Raw genomic sequence first — 21,175 nt, 5'->3', positions numbered from 1 at the left:
TTAATTTATTTGCAGAACTTGAAAACAGCGAAGAGGCGATGTCGCTTTGCTTAAAAACAGTCTTACCTTTCTTGTCATTTGTGTTTCCACTCTGTCTTTTTGTTTTACTTTCATTTTTACTAGTTTTATCACTGTCCCTTTTCTGTCTTTTGTTTTGGTTGTTCTTTTCACTGTCATGCTCCCTTTTTCCCCTTTTATTTGTCGAATTTTTAGATCCTTGTCCGTCTTTGTTTTCCTGTCTTTTGAAATCCCAATTTAAATTTTTCTTCTCACCTGATTTGGCACCCCTGCAATTTTTCTTATGCTCCATGAGGTTCCGTTGAAGCCTTCCGCAGGAGTAGCACTTTCTCATTCCTGCGTCGACCGGGCAGTTATAGGAGTGGTGCCCGTAGTCATCGCACCGATAACACCGTTCGTTATCGTGGGTTGAGTTGGGCTGGTGCACCCGTAGCGATGTTGCAGGCGCAGTTCCCCCAGCAGCTCTGGTCCTCTGTCGTCTCGACTCTGTCTTTAAAAAGAAAGATTTCAAACGGTCATAAGTCATCCTTTTTCCTTGCGCATCTTCAATCACAGCGTCGAGGGTTTCAATCTGCGCTACGTTATTCACGACGGCATTGTAGAATGCGTCACGTATTTCTTCTTCTGACAAGGGTTGTTTTCCCTGTTAATTTTCGTAGCTTCTGAGAAGCTCTTCAAATTTATCAACGAAGTCAGACCCTGTCATTTTATTTGGGAAATACCGAAAAGTATACAGTTTTCGTCTGATTTCATTTGACGATAAGTTTGACTCGTTTCTTTTGATTTCTTTCAATTTATTTAGTTGTTCTTTGGGATCGGAATAATGAGCAGTCTTTAGATGGTAAAAGTCATCAATGTGATTGATTATAACATGTCGTACCCTTTCTTTGTGATCATCTAATTCTTTGGCAGACAGAAATGTGGGAAACTCAACGGTATCATCCAAGACGTACAGTAGTTTTTTAAATTTTTAATTCTGAAAATAATTTATCGAGAAACAATTCTATCTTTGTTTTAGGGGTTAATTTATAATCATAACGGGACGGTGAGTCCTTGTTTAACAGTTCGAGTTGGAACCTTTCACTCCGATCAAGATCAGTCGTTCTGTCATGCAGTACTCGATTTAGGGTTCTTTCCGAGAGTGAATCAATTTTGTGTTTACGATTTACATGCTCGGACCATAACTTATTGAGATTTTGATTTGGTGAAGGTATTGCAGTAGAGTTTAGCGCGTCTACTGCAAAATTTGATTGACCTACCTCTTGAGCTGTCATAAATTGTTCCAGTCGTTCGGACAACCTGGACATTGTCGCCACTGCCTCTTCTAAGGCCCTTATACGGGCAATGGCCTCAGTCGTGGTCTGTACAGCACTCTGGTGCTCCGCCCTCTGCCGTTCTTCAAGCCAGCCAATCCGACGTCTCAGGCTGTCCCTTTCTTCCGCGGCCGCACTCCTTCTAACTAAAAGTTCATTTTTATCAAGTGCCTGTCTTGAGTAGTTATTGATAACTTGTCTTTGAGTGACCAGTTTATCTTTTTCTCTGTCGTATTTAAAATTAACGTTTTCATTCTTTATTATTTTCGGCTTTCCCGAGATAGTTGAACTCGTTGATTTCTCTTTTGGAACTCTGTCACGATAATTTCCGAAATGCATTTCGTCAAAACTCTCATCGTCCGTCCTTTTATCAGTCAGAAGTTCAGTCTTTTGCAGTTCCGTCGTTTTAAACAGTGCTTTCTTTGAGTACCCGGGCGAGAAATCAAGCGCGTCCAAAAATTTTGGGACTTGCGAATTTTCAGTCCTTTTTGCAGACAGGGATACAACGCCGCCAGAGTTTCTAATTGTTCGCGATATTTTGTCAAACTCTGAGGGCTTAAAGTTACCCTTTGAGATGGCTGCGATCGATTCTTTCTTATTTGCGAATAGAATTAATCCGTCTTCTAATCTCACAGATAAATCTCTTACGAGATCTTCTCCGCAAATATCCACACCGAGTTGGAAAAGTCGCATATACGCGTCGATCACATCTTCATCTAAAATAAAGTCGTCATTACGTAAGTTTACCTGTTTATTTCCAAGAAGTGATTCAACTGGAAATGTACAAGCGTGCGTAAACAACGAGACACAGTTGTTCATGCACACTGCACACGTTACCACTTTGCGCGCGAAGAGCAGGCAGGTTGGGCCGCCCCTTCCCCACGCACACGTAAACCGTAGAACACATACAGTCCGGCACGCCGGGATGTAATTAAAGGAAGAAAAGATGGCGCATGAGCAGCTCGTACATGCACACACATATGTGAACACAACACATGCGCGCGCACTACGGGACTACAGAGAGGAAAGAAACGAGCCGACCGCCATGATTGCGCCACGGTGACGGCGTTCTGGCACACAGGTGTGACCAGGCGTCCCAAGCCCCAACCCGGCGCCTCGGCCGCCCGCGACAGCAACCACGGACAGCGCCGCCAATCCGTCCGTGCGCTCGCTCACCTCCTCTTCCAGGGCTAGGCCCAGCCAATAGGCAACGAATTTTAAGCACGAAAAATAACTGCCCCCTTAACACAATTACAATACAGGACTCACTAATACCTTGGCATGCTGCGTCCTTCATGACCCTTCCTCTTCCCTCCTGTCCTTGTATCCTCGTCTCCGGTGACACAGCTCGTGCCTCCTCCACGCCTTCCGCCGCACCTTCTAACCCAGGTGGGGCCACCTCGCTGTCGTTGGCCGACGTCTCGCCGTCGTTCACTCGCACCTCTACCTCGACCCCGATCTCATTTACTTGCACTTCTGCTTCGAGCCCAATCTCATTTACTGGCACTTCTGCCTCGAACCCAATCTCATTTACTGGCACGTTGCTTTCTTCACTTTCACTCATATTAGTAGTTGCTAGATGGAAAAGAGAAAAACGCGTCAATCCCGGCTCAAGTCCCTTATCACAAAGAAAAGCCCCGCGCAGTGGAAGCGTGCTGGGCCCATAACCTGTTGAGATTATAATTCACTGCGCGAGGCCTTCAGGATTCGGGAAATAAGCCAGGAAGGATAACAAGAAGGGAAAATCACTAAACACTTGTAGAGAAATCGTAATTATTATTATTTAGATATAAACTGTCGTAATACCGTCTTTACAAACTGTTCTTTCAATTAAGTCTTAACTGGCTAGAGACTAGCGATCAACTGGGCTGGCCTGATGCGCAGCATCGGGGCTCGCGTATGCACAGTACATATATAATAGCAGAGATGGCGCTTTATACAAACTCTTATTCTAACACTTGAAATTGTGCAACTTTTTTGTCCGACTCTCCAGTTTTTTTCTAGATGCGGAAAACTATTTTTGACTACAGTTAGCATTTTATAAACTATTTTGCAAACCGCTGCAACTATTTAGATTTGTTTAGAACTGAATAACTACCACCATGATTTTTTTCGCGCCAATAGCAATTTAATTTTTCAAAAAAATAATTCTATTCTACTAGGTGTAAAGTTGTCGTTTGCGTGCTTTTCGTGATTTCTCTTTTTGTTCTAATATTGCTGGCGAGCTTGTTATTCCCTTTCGAAAGCATTGTTTTTGGATCATGTAGCCTAATTTTCCGTCTACTGTGAAATAAATTCTCTTTTCTCTGCAACATCTCGTATTTTCCACTAATTTTGATTATTTTGTGCTTTCTGCGGCGGCGAATTCTTGTCCTTAGGCTCCTCTGATTCAGAGTCCGCATAGCCGTCTTCTTGACTTTCCATACTCATATCTAAACCTTTTTCAATATTCTCACCTCAATTTCGTTTCTGTTTTTTTTGTATTATGACGTATTTGAGTTTTCTGATTCTGTACAATGAATTTTTATTTTCTTCGGATTATCTTGAATACTCTTCTCAAGAGTTTCCCGTACTTTAAATATGCGCACCAGTGGTCCATCGCTATCGACCAGTTCTTCATTCTCTTGATCGTCCACTAGCTGATATAGCTCTTGGCGTGGCCATTCGGTATTCACTTCCCCCTATCGTTGAATTGGATTTTGTGATAAAGCGTCGGGAGGTATGTTGTTTAAGCCCGGGCGGTATATGACCTCGAACGCATACCTTCTCAGTTCTGCTTTGAGCCTGTTAAAACGAATGTCTAGTTTTTTAGATGAATGAAAGTGCTTAAGCGACTCGTGGTCTGTAACCACCGTGAACTTGAATCCGTATATAAATATAGTCTAAATTGCTCTTTTGCAAATACAGTCGCCAATAATTCTTTGTTGTAAGTTGGATAGCGAACTTCAGCTCTCCCTGGCTAAGAATCGCTCCAATTGCGTAATCTGATGCGTCCGTCGAGATGATAAAGGGTTTTTTCGAATCTGGAGCGATAAGTACATGTCCACTGCACAGTGTGTCATTATGTAGTTATCTCGGTGGGGTATTTCACGCAACTCCCCACAGCCCGTGCACAGATCCCCATTCACCCCCCACCACCCCACTGTACCCCACAAAATAAGGTAAAAACCCGTTATATTCTTCCATATTTTGACACATCGCAGTTTTTCTCAAAACCCACCGCAGCCCCCTGCAGCTCCCCCGCAGCCTACCCACGTATTTTTTCGTGACCCCCCACCGCTTCCCAACCTATCCTCACGCTACTTTTGGGGAACCTTACAGGGATCATGCCGTCTTTCTCAGGCCTCAATGTGTATACAGACTTGTACGTGTCGTATACGTATTAATCTATTATTTTTAATCTGCTTCATCATTAAATTACTTAAAGACAAAACTTTCTTATCGCTATGATTTTTCTTATTGTAAAGAAGAAATTTAAAGTCGTAATTGATTTATGGGTGGTCGTTGTGCAAAGCGTAATTATTATACATTGAATAATATAGTTGACTTTTATATAATATAGTTAACTGTGTGGGGCATTCCAAGCAACGCTCTACTATATAAAACAATTAATATTGGTAGTAAAAAGATGATTTATTCATTCATGTTTTACTGAAAGTCTTTCAATGAAAATATAAATAAATATATCATAAAAATATTATGTCATATTTATTTTTGTACTATAAAAATTTTCATTTGTGAGGAACGTTAATTAATAAGAATATGTTTTTTTTCTTACAATAAATTACTTACAACTAATGTTAATTGTTTTCTATATAAAATGAAAGATAATAATGAAGTATTTTAAGTATTTAATGTGATTCTTTGACTAAAAACTTTGTTACCAATTTATTTTCCGTAACTATCTCACCTTCCACGTTATACTTCAACGATTTAGAAATTCGCAATCGTGTACCGTTACATAAGCCGTCTTATATACTTTAATTTAGGATTAGCGTTACTATTGTACTTTTTTAAAATTAAATTCATGAAGTGGCAAGCCTTCACGAATATTGTTTCTTCTTTCTACGGGAAAATTTATAGAAACATTATCATCTAATTTATCAACACCTTAATAAATTGCATTATCGCTGCTGTATGCTGAACACAGCATGCCGATCAAATGGTATTTTTTTTATTATTTACAGTAGGAGATTTAGGATAAAGTACATGCGATAGACAAAAATTTTTAACAAAAGTAGAAAATCTTACGTTACTTTAATATTACTTATATGAAACTCTTTATCAACTACATAGTAAAATTTTGAATCCCATACTTTATGCTGAAAGATTAACGCAACAATTTTTTTTGCAAGCATATATTGTAATAAAAAGCAGTAAAATAAACTTTTTTCGCAGTAACCAAAAAATTCTAGCAATTGAATGTTATCAAGGTTAAATAGATCACATAATGCGTAGTGCCTCAAATAACTCTAATAATTTTGAAAACAATCAAGTTGCAAATATTTTTATTTTACCATCAACATACATCGCTGGTAATAGGTACATGCAGAAACATTATCAAGATGCAATGGCAATAATGCGAAAGTTTGGATGACCTAATTTTTTTTATTAACGTAACATATAACCATAAATGAAAAGAAATAAAGTAAATTTTAAAGAACTTTCCTGAAGGTACCACTTCGAATAATATACCGAATATAATTGTTAGATTATTTCACACAAAATTAAAATTAATTTTCAACGATATAGCTGAACACAATATTTTTAGAAAAGTTATTGCTTACGTTTATACCATTGAATTTCAAAAAAGAGGATTGCCTCATTCTCATATTATTGTAATATTGCATTTAAACAATAAATCATCCACTACTACAGACATAGATAAATATACTTCAGCGAAAATTCCACTTGATTTACAAATACAAAAATCAATTATTAAACGCATACTTCGTGGACCTCATGGTAAAGACAGTCCATGTCTTACTTGTCATCAAAAACTTTCAATGAAAAAGATCCCAAAGAAATTTACTAATGATGCTGTTTTTACAAAAATTGATACCCAAATTACAAAAAAAAAGGCAATAGATGTGATAATCGCATATATAGACACAAAAATAGTAATAAAAAAATTTGAGATGATAATTCAATGGTAGTATCATGCAATCCATTTTTGTTAACCAAATATAATTGCCACATCGATGTTGAGTATTGTGCATTTATTTAAAGTATAAAGTATATTTTTTAATATAATCATAAAAGAGGGCATAGAGCACCACGTAAAATAACGAAAACAAATACGAGTGATAAAAAAGACGATATAGAAATTTTTGATAAAATAGCAGGGTATGTAGATGGCCACTATTTAAGCCCCATGGAAGCAGCATGGCGATTGCAAGAGTTTCCTCTGTATGGGAGTAGTCATTCTGTATTTAATTTACCAGTACATATTAAAAATAAACAAAAAATATTTTTTCGAATAAATAATATGTGGAAAGCTATAGAAAACTCCGAAACAGTATTAACTGCTTGGTTTAAATTGAATAAAATAGATAGTTTCATAAAAAAATAAGATACGTGAATATTCCAGGATATTACTGTTTTAATTCGACGGTAAGAACTTGGAATAAAAGAGAAAGAGTTAGACGTTATTTCATAATAGGGTGTTATAATATAGTGTCACCTAAGTAGATAAAACTTTAAGAGATTTATAAGATAACGATATTCCATTAGGTGAAAAATTATTTATTTTAGAAGGCGATTTGGGACAAATACTTCCAGTGATAAAGCATGAGTGTACAAGTTCTATTAATAGTGAAACTATAAAGTATTTATTTCTATGGAAACACTTAAAATTATAAAATGTAAAAGTAGTATGCAGTGTACAGATTCAAAATTTTTGTCATTGTTATTGGACATTGAAAATGAAACAATAAAGTCTTCTGAATTTTAACAGGGATGAAAAACTGATGTTTGTTAACAAATTTATGGAGCTGGTATAAATAGCTGCCTTAACAAAGTAATTCTATTAATTCATAACAAACTTTCGTACATTTTAAATTATAAAATTTTAAATTTTATTAAAAGAATAAAACATACTTATAACAGCATAGATTATGCAAAATAGAAAGGTAGTGATCGCACTAATAACAATATAAACAAAAATTTTTCTATAGAAACTCTAAATAATATACATGAAGGATTACTGCCACATGTTATAAATTTAAAAGTAGATGCTATAGTTACATTGATAAGAAACTTGAGTATATTCGATGGATCGTGCAATGGCACTAGACAGCGTATAACAAAATATATTTACACGTATATTAACAAACGCTGATTTTGTAATAATAAAAATTTTATTCTTTCATTTTTTGTGCCAAAAACCATATTGCTGCTTTATCATGATAAAATTTAATATTGATTAATAAATGCTTCGATTCATACGATTATACAGATATGTACATTTTTCTTCTATAAAAAAGCCTTAATAATAAAATTTCCAGCTCTAAATACGTCAGCCCCTGCACGCTTCACGCGCCAACTCCCTCAAAAATATTATATATATATACTAGTAGGGCTTCGCCCCCCTGTGCGCTCCGCGCACCAACCCGTTTTTAAATAATAATGCTTAGACTTTAACAAAATTCCTGGTGGTTTTCCTCGGGATCGATTGGTTAAAGTCTATTATGATCTATTTTTTAGATTTTATTGTTATTATAACTGATTACGTCAATTAAAACTCTTTACATGTATATACATTGTACGTTACAATTTTCACCACGCACAAGCAGTATAAAGAGAGGCCATGTATATAGATGTATAGAGCCAGAGCTGCTGCATTGCACTTTCGTATGCGTGAGCAAAAGAAAGATGGACAAGCATCAAAAGCAGTATGCTTATATACATGTGTACACACACACACACTAGGCACCCATTGAATTAAGTATATGGTATGGTATACGGTATTGATTTCATGGCAGTGCAGTGCAAAAGTGAGAGAGAACAACAATGTGGTTGTTGCTCCTTGGACGTTGTCGTTCTCTCTAGTGTCACTAGCCTATTTGTTTACGATGGCTTCCTCTGGATTGGCATATCAAGCGCATAGCTATAGGTATTCGCTGTGAGGATAAAGACCAGCAACACTCTAGCAGATTTTTGTCGTTTCGCTGGCTGTTTCTGCCCTATGTAACTGCGGCCTTCGGTATAGATGTAACAAACAAGGGTATTCACATACCTGTACAAGTTTTTCTCCACCGCAAAGGTGTAACACAGTAGGTGCAATAAACGTGTGCTGAACGTATTGTCATGCGCGGAATCCCATTACATGATACTGTGGCCGTATCATGTAACTATTTTTCAGTACATCAGCAAATGTTATAACATAGGGCCACAAAGCAAAAAAAAGTTATATGGTACCGCGTTGATAGATAACGTTAGAAAAAAGAGGTTCCCGCAACAAATTAAAATAGTTATAGGGAAATTAACTTTTATCTTTGACGCTGTAACGTTCCACTAGCTTTTTTAGCCCTATGTGGCCGTGGCCTTAAGAAATGTATCATTTTTTAAAAATTTTAGTGAAAAATTTTTTGACATTCGGCAAACTTTTACAGTATACATTATCAATGTTATTATGTAAGTTCTTAGATGATGCATCTATTTTTATCATGTCATAAAAATGTATGTTTTGATCATTGGAAATTGCATACTACTAAGATAATACAAACGAAAAAAAAGTATAACGTGGCCTACACTTTATACTTATTGCATATAAACTATTAAGTTTTACAGTTCGTAACTATGAATATACGTGTTTGTATGTATTCTACATATATGAATTTAATTAAATAAGTAAAGATAACTTATACATCAATTAATAACTGATAGAATTTTCTGCACAAATATTTTTTATGTGAAAAGTGTGTCTATTTGCCTCATGGATGGCCTGAAAAAAAAGACTGATAACGATGCGTGGTAAGAAGTGAAAATGTTAGGAGGCATAGGGGAACTAAATAAGGACTACCAAATTTTTCCAATACGTCGAAATGACTTATAAAACGAACAAATTTAACCTTATTTTTTAGGGAGCCAGTGCTTGGCACGTTCACTAGTGTGGGAGCTGTGAGGGAGCTGTGGGGGCCCAAAAAAACCTGTGGGGAACGTGGAGGAGCATGTGAGGGCTAAATGTGGGGCTAGCATATTTTTAACTATGTCAAAATCACGTATAAAACGATTAAATTTTACCTTACTTTGTGGGGAAGCTATTCATAAAAAAGTTTTTTTTGTGGGGAAGCCGTGGGGGGGGGAATTGTGACTGCCCCACATAAAACAACTATATACTATAGTAGGATATATACCCCCAAAAAATATTTAAAACTTAAAAATTCAATAACTTCGTGTGATTTAAATTTAATATCTACAAAATAATGGACTTGTTAGAAAAATAAGCAATCGTTACTCAGTCTGTTTACTTTTTACAATGCTGTTTCTAATATTCCAATAAACTTAAAATATACAGGGTGACCTATTTTAATCTATGGACCCGAATTTCTTCTAAACTACGAGGTCTACAAAAAACTAGTTGAGGTTGGGCAGGACAGAGGGGGCCATTTGTTGGTACCATTATTTTTGACCTTGAAGTCAGTTTTGAAGGTCATTTCAAGGTCAAGATAATTTTATCAAATGGTAACCCCTATTTTTGAGTGCGGATTTGGAAAGAGCGGGAAATTTAACATCAAGTTTGTCTTAAGTAAAAATTGACCTTGAAAAGTTGAAAATGAAGGTCAAATGTCTAAAAAAACGATTCGTCGTAATTTTTCAAAAATGACGTGGTTTTCTGGGTAACACTACAGTTCATAATGCTTGAGAAAGATCAATAAATTGTAAAAGTACAAATTACTTTAATTATCTTGACCTTGAGATAAATTGTGAAGGTTATTTCAAGGTCGTAAAGCATTTTTGTATTCATAAATCCCGCTTTTGACTGCAATCCTTGTTTTTTGAGATTAGGTCCTAAAGAATGTTATTACTCTTACATGTTCATGATAAACCTAACCTTTAAAAGGTCACATTGAGGTCAATTTAAGAAGTCAATCAGCAAGTTTTCAATTGCTGATTCTTATTAATAGGCGGTGGCATTTTTTAATGCGGAAATAGCAAAACAAAAGTATTTTTATCTTACTTTTAGCGTTACCCGGAAACAACGACGTGGACGTAGTAAGTTCTGTTTCCTTTGGGGTGCTAGATTATCGTGAGTCCCCTAGCCTCTCACGTCGGGGTGCTTGATTATCGTGAGTCCCCTAGCCTCTCACATCGGGATGCTTGATTATCGTGAGTCCCCTAGCCTCTCACGTCAGGGTGCTTGATTATCGTGAGTCCCCTTGCCACTCACAATAGCTGCATTTAGCCACGGATAAATTGTTCGAAATTTTGTCCGTTGGCTTGAAGACACATGCGCACACGTCTTTTAAAACTGTCCACAGTCCTGTATTCAATGTTACATCAATAATCAACAGCATAAATCTAACTGTGGTGAACTTAAAACGAGCGGCGAACTAGAAATTCAAGCGATTTTCGAGTGTATGAGATTTAAATCGTATATTTTTACAATAAAATTAAAAACTACATAGATAATTTAAACAATTTTTGCCAACATTAGCTGGTTTAGTTAATTTTTGTTTTAACCTTTTTTAAATCGCATACACTCGAAAATCGCTTGAATTTCTAGTTCGCCGCTCGTTCTAAGTTCACCACAGTTAGATTTATGCTGTTGATTATTGATGTAACATTGAATACAAAATTAAAGACAAAATCGTAGCTCATCAATACAATTGTTTTTCACGGATAATGCAATTTTTCTTAGCATAAGCTTGAGGAACATATTTCAGTTTACTTTGTGATTATCTTCCTAAAAATTCGTTTGGGAAATTTATCGGTACTATTATTTCTCGACTACTTTTGCTTTTATAAATAAAAACTATCGAGCTTTTATGTTAGACATTGAATTTTTTTAAATTATTTTACTTCTTATGTAAATCTAAATTACTATTCACATTTCGTGTACCTGAAACAAATTTTTTAATATGGCTAATTATCCACCAACAGAAATTGTTGATATGATATTAGTTTTAGGGGAATGTCGCAACAATTACGCCGCTGCATCAAGACTTTATGCTGTACGATTTCCAGATAGAAGACACCCTGCTGATATGACAATAAGAACCCCAACAGAAAGAGCTCGCGAAGGGCATCTTGTTTGCTAACGCCGACATCATGATTATGAAGATAATGATGTGCGAACATCAACAATTCTTGCAGCTGTCCATTTAGATCCGCACATTAGTATTCGAAAGATTGAAAGAGAAACGGGTATACCGCAAAGTACCGTTTCAAGAATCTTGCGATTTTTAAATTATCATGCTTACCATATTACTCTAACGCAAGCCTTACAACCTCGTCATGTTGTAGCTCGAATTAATTTCTGCCAATGGGCTTTGCGAGTCATTCAAAATGATCCCCATTTCTTTCGCTATGTTCTTTTCTCGGATGAAGCTAACAGCGACGGGCAACTGAACAGACATAACTGTCACTATTGGTCGTACGAAGATCCTTACTGGTACAGAGCTGTAGACCACCAAAATCAGTGGAGCCTCATGGTCTGGTGCGGAATTGTAAATGGGTATTTGATTGGACCCTACTTTTTTGATAAAAATGTTAACAGGTTTAGCTACTTAGCATTGGTACGGGAGCACTTACCTGGTCTGTTGGAAAATTTTGACTTGGCAACACGGCAAAGAATGTGGCTTCAACAAGATGGTGCTCCACCTCATTTTGCACTGATTGTACGGGAGTTTTTCAACAACCATTATCAGAACAGGTGGATAGGACGAGGAGGCACAATTGAATGGCCTGCTTGTTCACCAGATTGCTAGATTATCGTGAGTCCCCTAGCCTCTCCCATCGGGATGCTTGATTATCGTGAGTCCCCTAGCCTCTCACGTCGGGATGCTTGATTATCGTGAGTCCCCTAGCCTCTCACGTCGGGGTGCTTGATTATCGTGAGTCCCCTTGCCACTCACAATAGCTGCATTTAGCCACGGATAAATTGTTCGAAATTTTGTCCGTTGGCTTAAAGACACATGCGCACACGTCTTTCAAAACTGTCCACAGTCCTGAGCAATGTTTCTCGAGGAATGGCTGCGCAAGCTGTACGGATCCGGTCCATCAGATCCTCTCGCGTTGTTGGCCGTTGTGCAAAAACAACATTTTTCACGTACTCCCACCAAAAAAAGTCGGTTGACGTGAGATCTGGTAAACAAGCAGGCCATTCAATTGGGCCTCCTCGTCCTATCCACCTGTTCTGATAATGGTTGTTTAAAAACTCCCGTACAATCAGTGCAAAATGAGGTGGAGCATCATCTTGTTGAAGCCACATTCTTTGCCGTGTTGCCAAGTCAAAATTTTCCAACAGACCAGGTAAGTGCTCCCGTACCAATGCTAAGTAGCTAAACCTGTTAACATTTTGATCAAAAAAGTAGGGTCCAATCAAATACCCATTTACAATTCCGCACCAGACCATGAGGCTCCACCGATTTTGGTGGTCTACAGCTCTGTACCAGTAAGGATCTTCGTACGACCAATAGTGACAGTTATGTCTGTTCAGTTGCCCGTCGCTGTTAGCTTCATCCGAGAAAAGAACATAGCGAAAGAAATGGGGATCATTTTGAATGACTTGCAAAGCCCATTGGCAGAAATTAATTCGAGCTACAACATGTCGAGGTTGTAAGGCTTGCGTTAAAGTAATATGGTAAGCATGATAATTTAAAAATCGCAAGATTCTTGAAACGGTACTTTGCGGTATACCCGTTTCTCTTTCAATCTGTCGAGTACTAATGTGCGGATCTAAATGGACAGCTGCAAGAATTGTTGATGTTCGCACATCATTATCTTCATAATCATGATGTCGGCGTTGGCAAACAAGATGCCCTTCGCGAGCTCTTTCTGTTAGGGTTCTTATTGTCATATCAGCAGGGTGTCTTCTATCTGGAAATCGTACAGCATAAAGTCTTGATGCAGCGGCGTAATTGTTGCGACATTCCCCTAAAACTAATATCATATCAACAATTTCTGTTGGTGGATAATCAGCCATATTAAAAAATTTGTTTCAGGTACACGAAATGTGAATAGTAATTTAGATTTACATAAGAAGTAAAATAATACAAAAAAATTCAATGTCTAACATAAAAGCTCGATAGTTTTTATTTATAAAAGCAAAAGTAGTCGAGAAATAATAGTACCGATAAATTTCCCAAACGAATTTTTAGGAAGATAATCACAAAGTAAACTGAAATATGTTCCTCAAGCTTATGCTAAGAAAAATTGCATTATCCGTGAAAAACAATTGTATTGATGAGCTACGATTTTGTCTTTAATTTTGTATTCAATGTTACATCAATAATCAACAGCATAAATCTAACTGTGGTGAACTTAGAACGAGCGGCGAACTAGAAATTCAAGCGATTTTCGAGTGTATGCGATTTAAAAAAGGTTAAAACAAAAATTAACTAAACCAGCTAATGTTGGCAAAAATTGTTTAAATTATCTATGTAGTTTTTAATTTTATTGTAAAAATATACGATTTAAATCTCATACACTCGAAAATCGCTTGAATTTCTAGTTCGCCGCTCGTTTTAAGTTCACCACAGTTAGATTTATGCTGTTGATTATTGATGTAACATTGAATACAGGACTGTGGACAGTTTTAAAAGACGTGTGCGCATGTGTCTTCAAGCCAACGGACAAAATTTCGAACAATTTATCCGTGGCTAAATGCAGCTATTGTGAGTGGCAAGGGGACTCACGATAATCAAGCACCCTGACGTGAGAGGCTAGGGGACTCACGATAATCAAGCATCCCGATGTGAGAGGCTAGGGGACTCACGATAATCAAGCACCCCGACGTGAGAGGCTAGGGGACTCACGATAATCTAGCACCCCAAAGGAAACAGAACTTACTACGTCCACGTCGTTGTTTCCGGGTAACGCTAAAAGTAAGATAAAAATACTTTTGTTTTGCTATTTCCGCATTAAAAAATGCCACCGCCTATTAATAAGAATCAGCAATTGAAAACTTGCTGATTGACTTCTTAAATTGACCTCAATGTGACCTTTTAAAGGTTAGGTTTATCATGAACATGTAAGAGTAATAACATTCTTTAGGACCTAATCTCAAAAAACAAGGATTGCAGTCAAAAGCGGGATTTATGAATACAAAAATGCTTTACGACCTTGAAATAACCTTCACAATTTATCTCAAGGTCAAGATAATTAAAGTAATTTGTACTTTTACAATTTATTGATCTTTCTCAAGCATTATGAACTGTAGTGTTACCCAGAAAACCACGTCATTTTTGAAAAATTACGACGAATCGTTTTTTTAGACATTTGACCTCCATTTTCAACTTTTTAAGGTCAATTTTCACTTAAGACAAATTTGATGTTAAATTTCCTGCTCTTTTCAAATCCGCACTCAAAACTAGGGGTTACCATTTGATAAAATTATCTTGACCTTGAAATGACCTTCAAAACTGACTTCAAGGTCAAAAATAATGGTACCATCAAATGGCCCCCTCTGTCCTGCCCAACCTGAACTATTTTTTTGTAGACCTCGTAGTTTAGAAGAAATTCGGGTCCATAGATTAAAACGGGTCACCCTATACATACAACATATAGTTTTATATCACAATATTTTATTATATAATAAATACAAATTATATTTGGAATCACAGTATTCAGAGATGGAGATTTTTTTATAAAGGCTTTATTGTAAAAGAAAAGTACATATCTGTATAATCGTATGAATTAAAATATTTAGTAACTAATATTTAATATTATTATTACATGGCAGCATTATGGTATTTTGCACTAAAGATAAAAGTATGAAACTTTTATGATTATAAAATCGGCGGTTGAAAATATACAACGATTTTTGTAATTATAAAATTACTAGACCAAAACTAAAGGCTGTCCCGTTCTTCAATTTTGTAAAATTTATTTTTTACCAGAATTCAAAACTTCCAAGATAAATGTCAAAGTTATAATATGCATAAAAAATTTCGTAATGCGAGCATTCTTAGTTTTTTTTTTAATGCAAGAACTTGGAAATACAGATCCTTAATATGTTTTCACTTGTTAAACGTCTAATTTTCAAGATGGATTCTGTATATTTGAAAAACTTATTTTCTTAGAAAAAAAAAAAAATTTAATGAATTAACTTTGACAAACAAATAATAAAATTGTTAACGATCAAAAATTTCTTGCCATAAAATTTTTTTAATGTTTGCTTGGTTCTCTGAATCATTTTGTGTACATAAATTCTCAGGATTTTTATATCTTGATACCAATACGTATAGTTGACCATGAATTCGTCCCAAGTAATTACATTGACTTCTCGTAATTTTATTTCATCAGCTTCGTATCGAAAAAAAAACACTTTTAATCTTACTAATATTTTTAAAAAAGTCGCTAAAACCGTCGTAATAGCTAACCACGAAAGCTACTAAACCGATTTTGCTGAAATTTTTCATATTGATTCTTGACACTTCCTAGATGGTTTTAGTATAGTTTTATCTTTAAAAATTTAATAACAATAGCAATAAATAAGCTCAAAATTTTGCTTAAATACACCAGCTTTTCACTTTAGTTGAGTAGGATTATCTAGGTGGCGTCGACATAAAATCAAGGCTACCTGCAACATAATTAAATAAGTGTAGTTATAATAGGCCGAAGCGTCACGAAAATTTCTGCAGTCGTCTACCAGCAGTTCATCGAACTGCATCGAGAATATAGATGAGCAGTCAGCTATTTATCAAGAATAATAATTAGGAATGGTTTTACCACTGGCCTTTTTTAGGGCCACTATAAGTATTTACGTTCCCTACTTACCCATCAATCTCATCGGTTTTTTTCAGGGTCACCCAAATTTAAACTACCTTGCCAACAAATACATGTTTACTACCATTTCCGGAAGCGATTCGTCGACTAAAAAACTACGTTTACTAAAGACGGCCACTATTAAAGCAAGTCAGTCATTCAATGGCAGTCGTTACGAGCGGAGTTGTTCTTTGCAAAGCTGGGAACCTTGGTGACCGAAGACCCTATATTTCCTCTCGACTCTTAGCATTCAACCAGGAATCACCAATCCTCTCAAAGGTCTACGCTGGGCGAACCTAACAGCTATGGAGGGAAAAAGAACTTGAGCCAACGGGACAGTCTCCAAAGGGTCAGCATCAAGAACCAATCTTCCTATCTTAGATCACCAAAACAACTGAATCTGCAAAAAAAAGGTGCTTAAAACACCAACGTCTTCATCGTTATACCAGGAGATGTTAGGAAATATCTCTACAACTAGCTCCAAAGCTTCGAACTTTGTAATTTTTCTCTCGATCAGTCTGGGGCTTCAACAGCAGGCCAGAGAAGATCACCCTGAGGTATCCAGGCAGTCACAATTGCTGTTAACTTCAGTCGAGAAAGAGTTTACTAAAGAAGCTCACCGGTCTTCTTTAGAGCCATCAGACGTCGAACTACCTTGCCAACAAATATATGAGAACTTAAAAAAGTTGACAAAAAACAGCTTTTAGCACTCACAAAAGTCTTGACTATGCCAAAAGTCTTAAGAGGGTGGATTGGAAAGAAAACTTCAAATGTATCTAATAAAAATACAATTTTAGACGTCAAGAAACTAAAGCAGAAAATTTACGAGACTGGAAAAGCAGCGTCAAAATCGACAAATAAAGAATCCATTACGTGAGGGATCTACTTTTCATTGTACCCTCGCAGTAATCTCTTAAATCTTTCAGTTTTTTAAATAAATAGAAAATGTATTGTATTTTTGTGGCGATAAAAAATGCAGAGATTAAGCTCCAGGACTTTGTTGCTCTGGTAATAAAGTTGTGAGATAAGAAAATAAAAATTTTTTTTAGAATTAATTTTTTAAAAGTTTTAAATCTTAACAGCTTTAAAAATAGCCCTTTTCGTAAATTATAAGGGAAAAACTGCAAATCAACTGCCCCTTTTGGCCAACGATTATTTTATAGCATAAGAAACGCACGGTTCTTTCCAGCATAATTATATTTTTTTGTTTCTACAGCTTATTATTTGACCAAACAAGCTGTACGGATTTCGAAAAAATATGTTTTTAACAAGAAGATTTTTGTTCTTAGAAGTGTCAGGAGTATATGTAAAATTTCTAACCAAAAACGTTTTACGTTACATGTCAACACACTACGGTGTTCCATTTAGTAATAATAGTCAAAATCTTCTATGACTTGTCATTTCTTTAGGCAATAAAATTAAAGCAATTTCTCCATATGCCATAGATATAACCTTCTTTTTAGTAAACAAAAAATGGATATTAATGTTCTGAATAAAAATTTTTTTAACAAAACCTTTTGGACCATTAATGAAATATAATTTTGTATCACTATTAACAATTTCATTAAAAAACATTTTTTGATCACTATTCAGGATAACAAATAAAACCTTATAATTTGTTTCTAAATCAATAACAGTTTTATTGTCCTTAACATTTTCAGATTTTACTGTTTTATTTGGTTCTGGTAGTCAATAATCTTTACATGATTTTGCTTTAAATTTAAAGATTTCTCTCAATTATAATAAAGCTCTATTTTGTTTAACGGCTTTTAAATCTTGAACGAAAAATTTGTTGGAGTGATTCCCAAATAGACTTACCACAAACATCTTCAGATATTAAAAACCATGCCAAAAATCTTTTAAGTTGATATGGCAGCATAACGTGACAAGCTTCTTTAAATATTTTATGTATTTGAGAGTTGTGGTCAGTTTAACCTTAAACAATAGCAGTATCTCTTAACGTACTGTAATATATGTCATCAACTGTTTTCAAACTTTCGAAAGATTTTGCTCCACTAGTCCGATTTCAAATAATTCAAAAGAAAAAAACATTTAGAGTTCTTAGGTGATACTATTAGTTTTTATCGTTGAATGAAAACAGTAATATTCTGGAATATTCACGCATCTAACTTTTGTGGCGAAATTATTTATTTTACTTTATTTAAACCAAGCCGTTAATGCTGTTTTGGAGTTTTCTGTAGCTTCAAACATACTATTATTTTAAAAAACTAAATTTTGTTTATTTTCAATATTACTGGTAAATTAAATAGCGGCCATCTACATATTCTAATATTTCATAAAAAATTTCTATATCGTCTTTTTTATCACTCGTATTTGTTTTCGTTATTTTACGTGGTGGTTTATCTTCTTCTTTATGAATATAATCAAAAATATACTTTATACTTTGAATAGATGCACAATACTCAACATCAATGTGGCAATTATATTTGGTTAACAAAAATGGATTGCATGATACTACCATTGAATTTACAATCTCAAATTTTTTTATTACTATTTTTTTTTCTATATATGCGATTATCACATCTATTGTCTTTTTTTTGTAATTTGGGTATTTATTTTTGTAAAAACAGTATCATTAGTAAATTTCTTTGGAATCTTTTTCGTTGAAAGTTTTTGATGGCAAGTTAGACATGGACTGTCTTTACTATGAGGTCCACAAAGTTTGCGTTTAATAATTAATTTTTATATTTGTAAATCAAGTGGAATTTTCGCTGAAATATATTTATCTGTGTCTGTAGTAGTGGATGATTTATTGTTTGGATGCAATATTACAATAATATGAGAATGAGGTAATGAGGTCCCTTTTTTGAAATTCATGGTATAAACGTTAGCTATAACTTTTTCAAAAAGATTGTGTTTAGTTATATAGTCTAAAATTAATTTTAATTTTGTATGAAATAATTAAACAGCTATATTCAGTGTATCAAGTGGAGTGGTACCTTAAGGAAAGTTTCGTATGAGGGATTTTGATTATTCCACCAAAAGTTTTACCTTTTTTTAGCTAAAAATCGAGTCATTTGCTACAAAAACTAGAATTTGGTTGCTTAAATAATCTTATTTCTAATGAAATCGCGGAAGTTTAAGGTTGCCGCGCGAAAAAAATATGTAACGTGTTAAAAGTCCGAAACTGCAGGCTAACCTCAGTACGTAACAAAACGGATTCGTATCTATAGGTATGCATAATGAGCCTGCTACTTAATGTTTTCAGGTGCAATGGTCTAATATTACACAAACAGATGGTACAAGGATGATGAGCCACCTTTAAAAAGATGTTCTATACATTCTGTCTAGTAACTTAAAGTATTACAGCAAGTACTAAAAACTCAGATCTAATTTTAACTTCAAAGAAATAGTAATAATCTTTTGCTTCTCGATAATTTTTTGAAGAATTTTCGTTGTCCATTTACTCCTGGTTCAATAAAGGCGGAAAAAGTATTGGAAAGCTACATCGACATCCCCGACAGCTTTTTTGTCTCTTTATCATTTTTATACTTTTAAGGCTATCAAAGCAATACCTTATTTCAAACTATGATTCACAAGGAGAATCTTTACATAATTTGAGAACTTCACTTAATGAGGTAAAATTTTCTGCAGTCATCCTTTTTTGGTTTGGACGGAAAATGACTTGTATATCTACTTGAGATAAAACATTTGAACAAGAAATGTTGCAGAATAAAGTGCAACTATATTATGTAAATTCAGAATTCAAAAAATCTGTTTGAATTTGGACGTCACTACATTTTTTTTACTGTATGACAGGTATTTCTGTTTATAAAAACTTTAAGACGTTTAAGTGAAAGCAAATCTAGAGAAACAAATAAAATCAGTTTAATTATTCCAATACCGAACACCATTTCTTGGATAGCTTGCCTATTTCTTTTTATGAGCATATCCTGATTTATATATTTTCTTTTCATTTCACTTTTCATATCGAATTTTTCGAATATTTGTTTTGTTCTTTTTTTTTTACCGTAACAGGCAGGAAAAATTTAAAGATTGTAATTTATTTCTCGAGGATCATTCGATTTTTCTCCAACCTCAAAATGTGCACCGCAAATCCAAGAATTTTTCGTTGGTTTCCGTAATAATTTATTAACCCTATAACGTAAAAGATAACCTATTTAACAGCTACACATATAAGTTGAGTTAAACAATTTAAAATAGCTGTAATAACATACGTCACTAGTTTTATAATACGGCACTAAGTTACGATAATAATTCAGCTTATACTGCAACTGCTGCTATCTTCAGCTGCAGTGCTTACTTACATATAAATACGACGTACTGCAATTTGTGGTTTTTACGACTAATGTCAGAGATAAGTAGGGAGATTAATGAATGCAATGTTACGGAGTGTGCCCACTTTTTTCCACTGAATCGAGCACCCCGTCGAGGCCAAGCGCCAAACCAGGCGCAAATTTTTTTTAATTTCAATATCATGGTAGGGGTATGCGGCTACGAGGAGAAAAGTGGATTTGCGTGGAAATATCCATATAGGCGTACATTTTGTAGACATGTGAAAGGGGCATACTGAATGTGCGCCGACGAGGAGAGGAGCGGGAATGTTATCTCTATAGCTGTATAGCTGAGTGCACAGCCAAAGCAAGCGACGACACGACTTTTTGGCTTTTGACTGCAACCGAGTATATGCTGTACATATTTAACTTGCTTTCATTTCATTCATCATTTTTATCTATTTAAATCGTGGAACTTGCTGCTCTTGATTGTATGCACATACTTTTGATTTCAATACATTATTTTTTAATTTTCCCGTACTTTTATCATTCTGAAATCCGTTAATCTTTTTAAAAAGTTTACGGTTTTAACTAATTTTTAAGGTTGTCAGTACAGCTTTAACCACTAATTTATTAATTTTACACATCCTAACTGCT

General features: G+C 35.2%; 1 protein-coding gene and 1 pseudogene across 5 annotated transcripts in view; both read right to left on the bottom strand.

Moving 5' to 3' along the window:
• Window positions 1-21,175, bottom strand: part of ema (C-type lectin domain containing ema) — a 154,717-nt gene that overhangs the window by 112,631 nt on the left and 20,911 nt on the right. Inside the window, exon 14 of one of the 5 annotated variants that reach the window (XM_089597432.1) lies at window positions 274-287. The exons of the other annotated variants lie outside the window; for them this stretch is intronic. Coding sequence (XP_089453558.1) covers window positions 274-287 — 14 coding nt within the window. The remainder of the gene's footprint in view (window positions 1-273; window positions 288-21,175) is intronic. 5 annotated transcript variants of the gene reach the window in all.
• Window positions 12,421-13,479, bottom strand: LOC149375802 (uncharacterized; annotated as a pseudogene).

Source organism: Copidosoma floridanum, unplaced genomic scaffold, assembly GCF_036245765.1.
Source record: "Copidosoma floridanum isolate Cflo_tuat_1 unplaced genomic scaffold, Cflo_Japanese_pri ptg000004l, whole genome shotgun sequence".
Classification (NCBI taxonomy): domain Eukaryota; kingdom Metazoa; phylum Arthropoda; class Insecta; order Hymenoptera; family Encyrtidae; genus Copidosoma; species Copidosoma floridanum.
This window is presented reverse-complemented; position numbering and strand designations above follow the sequence as displayed.